The sequence below is a fragment of the Oreochromis niloticus genome, unplaced genomic scaffold, assembly GCF_001858045.2.
Source record: "Oreochromis niloticus isolate F11D_XX unplaced genomic scaffold, O_niloticus_UMD_NMBU tig00007933_pilon, whole genome shotgun sequence".
NCBI classification, from domain to species: Eukaryota; Metazoa; Chordata; class Actinopteri; order Cichliformes; family Cichlidae; genus Oreochromis; species Oreochromis niloticus.
Window position 1 is genome coordinate 4,218 of NW_020328856.1, and position 11,795 is coordinate 16,012.

Genomic DNA, 11,795 nt, shown 5'->3' on the forward strand with positions numbered 1-11,795 from the left:
TAAAGAAGCCGTTTGCTTTCCGAGCTCCTTAGAATTATCCATCACGCAGTCCTGCCTCATTTTTGTGTGATCAAAGTAAACGTCTGTCACGCTACCTTCATCTGATTTTTACTGCATTTTAAACTTGTTCAAATTGAACGCAGGAAACAAGATGAATATACACAATATACAATACTATTCTGTTAAACATACCAAAAATGGGGAATTTGAATGGTCCAGAAACTGCGTCAAGTTAGCAAACACCAAATGATGCAATTGTACCTGGAAGTACAATAAGCTCATAAACAGCTAATGGTTAGTGGGTAACTTTTTCCTCAGTGATGAACTGCAGCTCACAGGACAGAATGTGTGTCAAAGATGTGAAGATTCTTCCAAACTATAACTCGTCTTACCTTCCCATGATGCCTGATGGCTCAGTTCTCGTAGTCGACGACGTCTGGTAAGTACATATGCACTCGGTGTGCAAATGCTTTGTAAGCAGGGAAGTAATTGGCAAGTTGTTTTCTGTGTTCTTTAGCCTCCTAATGAGCATAACGGTTTACACTTTCTATTAAAGCCACCAGTCAGCGGAGATCACCATGGCTTCATTCTGTCGGATAGACAACAAATCATCACATCTACCTTGTATGCTCAGTGCCCTGGAGGAGCAGACCTTCATTTTTCAGCTGCAGCTACAAGAGAAAGAAGAACAGCAATCCAGCAAGGTGAGAAGGCACAATGGAGAGTGTGTCCTTACTTTTTTAAAACCAGTGCGATTTTGTGAAAACAAGTTTAGTGCAAAGTTAAAGCTGCCAAATGATTACAATAAATAGTAAGCAAGTAAAGTTTATTTCTATATTACCTTTCACAGACACAAAGTGCTTTACAAGGTAAAAACACAATACAGTCATAAATACATCATAAAAAGCCCGTTCCAATTAAAGCTAATAAACATGTCTTTAGCTGCTTTTGAAGGTCTCCACTGAGTCCAGACACAGTAGAAATAAAGGAAGTGATTGTGCCTAATTTATATATCATTTACAGACGTGGACAAAATTCTTGGTACCTTCAGTCAATGAACGAAAACCTCACAATGGTCACAGAAATAACTGTAATCGGACAAAAGTAAAGTAAATACAAATTCTATGAATGTTAACCACTGAAAGTCACACATTGCTTTTTAACCATGCTTGAACAGAATTATTTAAAATAATAATGCATGACACAGACCTGGACAAAAATGATGGTACCCACAACTTAATATTTTGTTGCACAACCTTTTGAGGCAATCACTGCAATCAAGCGATTCCTGTAAGTGTCAATGAGACTTCTGCACCTCTCAGTAGGTATTTTGGTCCACTTCTCCTGATCAAACTGCTCCAGTTGTTTCCAGTTTGAAGGGCGCCTTTCCAGACGCCATGTTTCATTCAAAGAGGCTCAATAGGATTGAGGTCAGGGCTCATAGAAGGCCACTTTAGAATAGTCCAGTGTTTTCCTCTTAGCCATTCTTGGGTGTTTCTGTGTGTTTTTGGGTCATTGTCCTGTTGCAAGACCCATGACCTGCGACTGAGACCAAGCTTTCTGACACTGGCCAGCACTTTTCTCTCCAGAATCCTTTGACAATCTGAGATTTCAATGTACCCTGCACAGATTCAAGACACCCTGTGCCAGATGCAGCAAAGCAGCCCAGAACATAACCGAGCCTCCTCCATGTTTCTTTTCTAGATATGCTTCATTTTTCTGTCAGTGAACATAGAGCTGATGTGTCTTGGCAAAAAGTAAAATTCTTGTCTCATCTGTCCACAGGACATTCTCCCAGAAGCTTTGTGGCTTGTCAACATGTAGTTTGGCAAATTCCAGTCCGGCTTTTTTATGATTTGTTTTCAGCAATGGTGTCCTCCGTGGTCGTCTCCCATGTAGCCACTTTGGTTCAAACAGCGACAGATGGTGCGATCTGACACTGATGTTCACTGAGCATGAAGTTCACCTCGGATCTCTTTAGAAGTCTTTCTGGGCTCTTTTGTTACCATTTGGATTTTCCGTCTCTTTGATCTGTCATCAATTTTCCTCCTACGGCCACATCCAGGGAGGTTGGCTACAGTCCCATGGATCTTAAATTTCTGAATAATATGTGCAGCTGCAGTCACAGGAACATCTAGCTGCTTGGAGATGGTCTTCTAGCCTTTATCTTTAACATGCTTGTCTATGATTTTCTTTCTAATCTCCTGAGACAACTCTTTCCTTTGCTTCCTCTGGTCCATGTTGAGTGTGGTACACACCCTGTCACCAAACATGACATGGGTAGGTGGGATGGCAGAGTCATAATTCTCCCTCACAGACAGAATTATGATTTGTTTTCTGCTTGGCCATCACCTAAGGATTTACGTCCCTGATAAACAGGAGTCTCACTATCTGTTTAACGTCTCCCATGAACTAACACTGGCCTCACTGCGTCAAGTGTGTGTGTGTAGAGCATAAGGCCATTTGTAGTGCACATGCTTAAACTAAGTGACAGGAGTGCTCTTGCTATGCTAAGGGAGAAAATGATATTACTATTACTAATGTGATATGATAAAAATGTATGATTAATACATCAGAAAAGAAATCTGCCACGTCGCAGTGCTGCATTCATTACTGGTCACCACAGTTTCTATTACAGAGGTTAGAACATGCCATAGGAATTAAAGGTACTGTGCCTTTTTCTTTACTTTATACATGCTTCCCTTAGCCTGTATTATTCAAACTCTTGCAGTCTCAGGCGCCTGCTCTGTCTGCCAGTAGCTGGGGATTCTCTCCTCTAGTATTCCTGCTGATTCCTTTCTGTGTGCCGCTCATGTATTGAACCATATGCCTGTTCAGCCTCCGATATGATGCCTGACAGGAGCTTCCATGTGGTACTGAGGCAGGTTATTGGCCTGTAGTTGCATGGGGCCGGTTCTCATGCTTGCTGTATTTCTTTCTACTTCAATACCGATAACTTCCCTCCATGCTACCTTGATCTTGTCCTCTAGTCTCCTTCTCCAGGGTACTGAAGGGTATAGATTAGTCTCTGTGATGTTTACAGTAGGAACTGTCCGTAGTGCTGCATTCACATCATCTAGCAGACCTTCAGAGAGTACTTCACGTAATCTTGGTAACTGAATACGGAGGGTCCAAATTTAAAGCTTCACCATGACCTTTCAGGTCAGTTTCTCTCACACTCAACGCTCCTTCTTCCATCGTACCTGGGCTTGGTACCCAAGCTCGGGGTGATGATGATATCCCCCAACTTGTCTTCCTGGCTCCCCCTTGCCGTAGCCTGTGTGTTGTACCTCGTCAGTCTCTAGCTGTGAGAGCAGTTCCTTCCTCCAAATGTTAGAACACTGAGTTAGTAGTTGTTTTGCTGACAATCTGGATGCTGGAGATATCAGAGGTCCCACATCCTGTTCATGTAACCTCTTCTCCTGGGGTTACTTGCATATTAGCACTCCAACAGTGCCCTGTCTCATCTCTTGCAGATTGGAGCTTCTTGTTTCAGTACACTTTTCATCAGTATCCTGGCTCCTCAACACCTCACAGGGACCTTGTTAACCCTGGCGATGGTATGGTTTCACTTTTCTCTTGCCCATATCCGAGGTAGGCTTGGTTAGCATGGACCTAGGATAGCTAGCATAGGACCTTATCCCACCTGTAAAAAGTGAAAATGTAATGAGGATGCATGGAAATCACATGGAAAGACCTCATAATGCCTCTCATCACCTTGTCACTTCTCTGCCCTCTATGGGGCTTTCAGCCTCCTGGAGAGTCCAATGTAAGAGGTAGAGGGGTAGAAGAGGAGGTTTTAATTATTAAATAATGTTGTTGTCTTTTCATAGGGTTTGGAAGTCCCATTGTTGCTGTCCTACAGTGGCACAGTCCAGTACATCCTGCCATGAGGTAACTATTTGTCTTCTTGTTGAGGTATTTCTGTAGCAGTAGCAGTACATAACAATCCTGGAGCAGTACTGTCTGCATGTACTGTCTATATGAAACGACTGCCGTGTATTTTAAAGTAATTACAGCCGCTGCTTGCATCCAGTAAAGGATGGCAAACAGGCTTCAAGTTCCCTTTGAGTTTTTATTTATCTCTTTGCTTAGTGTGGTCTACAAATAAAGATCATACGAGTTTATCTAACAGAAATAACATTAATTTCCCAGTTGATCACTATTTCACATGAGTCACTAGAGGGCACCAAAGCATCATCAAAATGCTGCAGGCTTCTAAATACAAATAACCTTTAACATATATATAGAGATAGAGCTATAATCCTATATTTTTGGATCTACAGCGCTCTATTATGTTATTTGACTGAACACAAACATATAACAGGATTTAGAGAAAATTAATACAAAAATAAATTGATTAATTTCACCAACTGTGGCAAAATAAAAACAGTTTTTAAACAATTTAAGAGATGATATTTATATGACTTAAAGAATTTGTAGTTTTTTTAACATCTATTTTAAATAACAACTGAGTGCGTGTTTGCACCCTTAGCGCAGACTGTAGCAACTATGGATCATCTATGCGGCTGCACTACATTAGACCTTTGACCTCTATGCATTGCTGTAGAAGGACAGCAATTGCTCAACAAACGCTAGCAGGAGTAACACTGCGATTAGCACTGCAAGAGGATCCTGAGTTCAGTTCCAGCGCCTGGGGCCTTTCTGTGTGGAGTTTGCGTGGGTTCTCTTCCTCCCACAGTCCAGCGATCAAAGTTTAGTGGGATTAAGTTAACTCATAATTCTAAATTGCCCATAAGTACGACTGTGAGTGGGAATGGTTGTCTGTCTCTATGTGTTAGCCTTGCAACAGACTGGTCGACCTGTCCGGGGTGCACCCTGTCTCTCGCCCTGTGGTAGCCCAGCTAGGCTCCTGCCCCCCGTGACCCTGACAGGGATAAGCACATTGTATCATTTTGTATGCCTTTATGTGTGAAATACAAAATGTATTAAAGAAGAAACCAAAACAATCTCCGTATAAGAACATTAAATGACTTTTTTCTGTTCAGAATTGTATAGAATTGAAATTGTAGTCTTGTTGTGCTATTTGTTTTCTCCTATAGAAGAATTCCTGCTATATGTTCTAATAATAGAAATATAATACTTATCATGCTCTCTCCAGATGCATCTCTACTTGTTACTCGATACCCAGTGTTCACTTAAATCGTCCAGAGTTGGTGATGATGGCGTCCTGCCCAAGGACCGTCAGGCCTCAACAACACTTCTGGGTGAAATACACACTGCTCAACAATTTGCAAGATTTCCTTGCTGCTCGTCTGATCTGGAATTCAGAGGGTGAGTATCAAATCCTACAGACAGTTCCTAGTGTGTGGGAAATAATTATTTGCTCCCTCTCCTGAATCTGGAAGTTTGCTCACTTACAAAGAATCAAGTCTTTCATTTTAATGGAGAGACAGAATATCATCCAAAAATCCAGAAATAAAAACACATTACATGAAAGTTTCCCCTTCTTCTTTAGCCAATCCAACCCCCATTTTCAAAGTTGGAGCAATGCATGTAAATGGTAGCAAAACTGTAAATGTGTAATGTTGCCACTGTGTATTTGTGTCTGGCTAAATAAGCCATATGCAGAACACGGGCTAGGTTCTATCTATGAATGTGCTGCAGAGGGCACCCCCTCCCTCCACCTGAGCATTGTGCTCTATTGCTACTGAAGCAGAAATGGCTGCACCTTGCTAAGAACCAAAGCAAATCCTGTTTTTTCTTGATTTCCCAAGTTCCTGGAACGCGCACAGCTCACGGGACATCACACATTCCAGTTCCAACATCCAACTTTTGAGACAAATTAAACACATCGCCTAGGTGTACTGCAGGTACCAAGCTCTTAGTGTAAGAGCTTAGTGATCAATCCAGACTAGTTGTACAAGTGGACTGCAGGAACACAAGGATTTGAAATACCAATATTTCTGTGGCATGGTTCCTGTTTTTAATGGTCAGAATCACTGAACTGCTGCTCTTCTATTCAAATGCTTCATACATAGGCTACGTTCACATCAAGTCTGACTTTTCTGACCCTATGTGACTCATATCCCATCATGCTATGACAGTGTGAACGGCACAAATCTGATATTTTCAAATCCGACCTGGGTCACTTTCGTATGTGGTCCTGAATCCGATACATATCTGATGTTTTAGAAAGTGACTGCTGTTTGAACGGTCATGTCATATTAAATCCATCTTTTACGTCCCTGACATGAGACAGACGCCAACTATCAGCGTCGGAGAAGACAAACGAGAGAGCATGGCGGCGGAAACTGGAGACGGAGTCAGTGGACAGAAACTGAGGTTTTGGACTTGATTAGCATATGGAGAGAAATTGATAGACTGCTGCAACAACACCTACTAGCTCTGTAGCCGCCATTTTTACTACCGTAAACAGAGCGTGTTGTGTGTGATGTCTTTTTTTGTGCATCCGGGCCGCATTGGGGGTTCACACAGGAGCGCGTTTGCTGTCACATTTTATTTGTAGTGTGAAAAAGCAGACAAAAAAACATCAGATTTGATAAAAAAAAAATCAGATTTAAGCATTAAGACCTGCAGTGTGAACGTAGCCTTGAATTCTTGAATTGGATAAATATTCTCTGCTCCAATCCTATATCGGATACCTAATCCAGTCTAAATTCTCATTCTTCCCCTGCTTATGTTTGTTACCTGCTCCTCACTGTCCGTGCATCCATCTAGGAGGAAGTCAGGATCCCAGTGTGGGAGCGGTTGTGTGCCAGTCTCCACTCAACAACCTGGGCCAGTGTAAGAAAGGCTCCATACTGTCCTTCACTGTGGCCTTCCAGATTCTCAAAACTGGGATTTTTGAGGTACCAAAGGAAATAAGCTGTTAAATGTATTGACATTGTCGTAATATTAACAGTACACAAACCCAGCCCAGTGATAATGTTTATGCTCAGTTTGATGTTTGATCCTTGAAGAACTTTAAACCAGGAATTACTACACCGCTCATACTGCTGTATTGTTTTTATTTGGCACAGTTTTGATTGACAAAAAATGTAAATAATGGCTTTCCATCTTCCACACGTCTATAACGCGGCAGCGTTGGACTGGAAGGCTTCCAGTTTGGTGGCCTCAAAATTTCTGATTTTGGAAGGTGATGGTGTTCTGTTGGCTTGTGGTCATGAGCTTTGGTTTGTGACCAAGATCACAGATACAAGCAACAGAAATGAGCTTTCTCCAAAGGGTGGCTGCCCTTTCCCTTAGAGATGGTGAGAAGTTCAGTCATTCAAGAGGTGCTCAGAGTCGAGCTGTTGCTTCTCCAAATGGAAATGAGCCAGAGCCATAGGTTGCCTCTTTGGCTCCTCTCAGGTCAGGTGTTCCAAGGTGTCCCACCTGGAGGAAACCCTGGGGCTGACCCAAGACAAACTGGTAAGACTATATCTCTCTGCTGCCATGGAAACGACTTGGCGTTCCCCTGAATAAGCTGTGGGAGGAGACTGGAGACTTCTCTGCTTAGGTTGTTTCCAGATAAGAAGAAGAAGATGGATGGAAATTCTTTTGAGTTATGTCAGATTTAAGCCAAATATATTTGTATAAAAGATTCACATAATAGATGATGCACTTTTTAGAGACGTTGTAGTAGTTGTGCAAGACTGGAGACGCATTTGAGACAATCTTTCATATTGCAGTCCACAATGATGTCTGTGATATCTTTGTTCATGGTCCAGGTCAGGCGCTATGGTGGAGCTCCAGACAACAACCTCTCCTGCAGGAACTGTTAATCGAGCCCCTCACCTGTCCCCCGATCCCAGCTTTGTTTCACTGGTAAAAATAGCCAAGAGAGAGTGTAAGGTGCTAGTGCTGGAATGAATCAAAGATGTACACAAAAGGTAGGAAACTCTGGTGCATGTACTGTTTAACATTACCTGTTTTATTTAGATGAGACATTAACCCCCTTCTGTAGTTTAAATACTGCATTGCACAATCAAAACGGACTGGCTCTTAATCAAATGTTGTAAAAATAGGTCAAAACTTAAGAAGCTGGAGTGAAATACGTTTCATGTTACTTAATGTTCATGGTTAACATTCATCTTCTGGCTGTAGAAAAACAATTCAACAAGCTATCACGGGACTAAAGCAACACGACAGCCCAAAGAAGTGTTAGTAACCTTTGTCCAAGCTGATTGGAAGCAGCGGTTTGTTGAGAAGTAACTTTAGACCCCCTAAAATTAATTGGAATGAAATTTGTGTTTTGATTATTTGCCATCAAATGGATAGTGGTGAAAAATGTCCATCTATCAAAATGTACACAAATCTACTGCAAACTGGTCTAATGTTGGTACATTTCCTAGAAGCATTTTAAACTTCTTCTCACTCTGTTTCTCTGTTCAGGTGATCTGGACTGTGGGAGCTTATGACAAAAGCATCACTGTCCTGTGGCTGTGCTTCAACACAGAGCAGCCGTCAGATCTTTGTCTTCATCCCAAGAAGAAGCAACAATCATACTGTAATAAATGCTAAAGATGGAGTCAGTGAATGAGGAATGAAACATGAATCAGAGGACTGGTGCTGATGAGATTCTGATGTGAGCTCAGGTTAGTGGAGGGATACTTCTGTTTGTTACGCTTCTATCTGATGACAAATTCCCTCCATCACATCAACATTTTTATTTACTTTAAAGATTTTCTTCACACTTTTTAAAAATGTTTGTTTTTGCTAAAACTGTTTAACTGTGTATCACTGTTATTCATACACGTCTCTGTTTATAGTTGAATCTGTTGGTTTCACTCGAGTTTCCTTTTAGGATCATCGAGTCAGGCTCAACAGCGTAAAGTAAGCTCCAGTATGTTTCATGTCTCACAATGTGGACGTGATAACAGAACTTTACGTTTTTGTAAAGAAATGTTTTTTGTTTTTGTTTTGTTTTGCATACTGTGCTGTCAACAAACCATAATGTCATCACGTTTTAATTTAACATGTCAAAGGTTTACAGCTGGATCTTGGCTTCTTGCCTCAAACTTAAAGGATTTATGTCTTAAACTATTCTTATGTCAGCCTCTATGGTTTGCACTGACACTGAGGGGCTAAAAGTTTAGTTTTATAATAGGATCCAGTCAGAGTGTGTCGAGCCCTTGCAGTAGTTATTTACTTACTTTCAGTTTATATTATCTTTTGATTTAACTTCTAGCAGCACTTTCTAATATTTCAGACCTTCCTGCTGTGATATTTGCCCCCTCCTTCATTTCCTTTGTGTTTTTCATTTATTAGACTTGCATGTTCCAGATCATAAAAAAGACAATAACCAGAGTAAATATCCCAGCAGCTGAGCTGGCGGGCAGCGCAGACGCTCAACTTTGTGAGCGTGGACCAAAAATGGGCCCAATGTGGCTTAGAAACAGCTGCTTGAGGTTTTTTTACATAAAAAAATTAACAATTATAAAATTTGCACTTTAGTTGTGAATACAATTTTTGCTAACTCTGATTTCATTGCATTATCATAAAACTGCTTTTTCTGTGCAGTAGAAAACGAGCGATACTGTAGGAGGCTGACAGTTTAAAGAGGACGTACAGTGGGATGCAAACGTTTGTGCAACCTTGTGAATAGTCATTATTTTCCTGTATAAATCGTTGGTTGTTACAATAATTATTGCACACTTCCTGTAAATCCAATAAACTTCATTTCACTTCTCAAATATCATTGTGTGTGTCTCCTATATGATATATTTAACTGACATTTTTAATTTATCAACCAATGATTTATACAGGAAAATAATCACTATTAACAAGGTTGCACAAACTTTTGCATCCCACTGTAACTCATTTTTATTGAGACTGAAGATGATTGCATGTGCGAGTGCATGTTTGGAGTCATTGCACTGGTGGTACCAATGTCTTTGCTCATAGCATTGTTATGATAATCATAGGCTTTCAATTAAACAGCTGACATAACAGTTACAGGTATGTGCAGTGACTGTCAGGGTCAGATGATAATAATAATAATAATAATGGATTGGATTTATATAGCGCTTTTCAAGGCGCCCAAAGCACTTTACAACTCCACTATTCATTCAGGCTCACATTCACACACTGGTGGAGGCAAACTACAGTTGTAGCCACAGCTGCAGACTGACAGAAGCGAGGCTGCCATATCGCGCCATCGGCCCCTCTGGCCATCACCAGTAGGCGGTAGGTGAAGTGTCTTGCCCAAGGTCTTGATGCATTCTCAATCATCCAGGAAAGTAAATCTCCAAAAGTTGATTCTGTTCATCTGGACGTAGTGTTTTGTGGGAGAAACGTTTCGTCACTCATCCAGGTGACTTCTTCAGTCTCAGCTGCAGGTTTCAATCTCATAAACAGTACATTTGCATAATGACTGAAACCAGCCCACTGAAGGAACAATGGGCTGGGAGGTCAGTTCCTTAATCTTAATTATGCAAATTCTCATGATCATTGATCAACAACCGCTGACCAAAACCCACTGATCAATAACCATGTGTACCATTCACAGAGAGTTGGGGAATGGCTGCAATCACAGCATTGTAAGATGGTGACAGATGTACCCTTAGGCCCCCTCCTCGATTCAGAGATGGTCTTTCCCTTTTCACGTAAATGGCCTCCAGGATGCTACATCCTCATCATTGAAAGAGTGTCCACTGGCCTGTAGGCGTAAATAGACTGCCGAGGTCGCTCTTCTGTGTTGTAGCCAGAGGTTGTTTGGTTTCCCCGATGTATAAATCCTGGCAATCCTCCTGCACTTAACAGCGTACACTATGTTACTCTGTTTGTGTCGGGGGACCCGATCCTTGGGGTGGACCAATTTTTGGCGCAGCGTATTTTGGGGTTTAAAAGCCACAGAGACCCGGTGTTTAGAAAAAATGCGTCTCAACTGTTCCGATACTCCTGACACATATGGGATCACTACAGTTTTTTGCTTGGGCAGCGGTTGTCCTTCTCTCCTGGATCGGCTGGAGCTTTCTTTAGGTGCCTTTCCAGCTTTGACAAAAGTACAGCTGGGATAACCACATTTACTCAGGGCCTTCTTGATGTGCTGTTCTTCTGCCTCCCTGGCCGCTGTGTCATTCCGGGTGTCTCTCGTCAACTAGCAGCTGGTTCATTTGTGTTGCCAGACGCTCGTGGAGTGCAGTCAGCTTCTTCAGCCAGTAGGTGTGAATCATGTCGGGCCCTGGTGCTGTCCAACTCTTCATACTGGAGACCCTTTCTTGGATATCTGCCACTGTGATGGTTACTGGACCCTGTTCAGGGAGGTCGCTATGGTCTGCCCTCAGATCCACTAGCCACTGAGCATTGCCGTTATGGGTTGCGTCCTTCTCCCATATGCTCTTCCAGTATTGCTCCGTCTCCAGCCTTGGTGGTGCTGTTCTCTTATTGTTCCCTTGCCACTGAGAGTACACCTTTGCTGGTTCTGTGGAGAACAGCTGGTTTATTCTCCTGCCTTCTATCTCTCTGGTGTACCTCCTATATATATATATACATATATATATATATATATATATACATATATATATATATATACGTATATTATATATATGTATATATATATATACATATATATATGTGTACTATTACAACGATTATTAACTATCTACCTATTCGGAACCATGACAACAGGGTTCTTGCTGATCGGAGCTGGCTTGGCCCTGACTTATCGAAGATTAAAGAAAGTGGAATCGGCTGTTCAAACCCCCACAAGGCTGCCCGCTGGGATTGAATCGATGGGACGAGTGGTGAGTTCTCAAAATGGGCTCATTGAGTGCAGCACAGATAAGATCATGGAGAAGCTCACGGCTCTCCAACGGGAGATTGAGAGA

General features: G+C 41.8%; 1 protein-coding gene across 1 annotated transcript; it reads left to right on the top strand.

The window, feature by feature from the left end:
- Window positions 1-276: 276 nt before the first annotated feature.
- Window positions 277-9,652, top strand: LOC109198060 (uncharacterized protein C7orf43 homolog). Its single transcript, XM_019353719.2, has 8 exons — window positions 277-439; window positions 557-704; window positions 851-869; window positions 3,834-3,894; window positions 5,123-5,295; window positions 6,703-6,833; window positions 7,695-7,856; window positions 8,359-9,652. The coding sequence occupies exons 1-7, from the start codon at window positions 321-323 to the stop codon at window positions 7,746-7,748; spliced, it is 705 nt and encodes a 234-aa protein (XP_019209264.1). The 5' UTR covers window positions 277-320; the 3' UTR covers window positions 7,749-7,856; window positions 8,359-9,652.
- The last annotated feature ends 2,143 nt before the right edge of the window (window positions 9,653-11,795 follow it).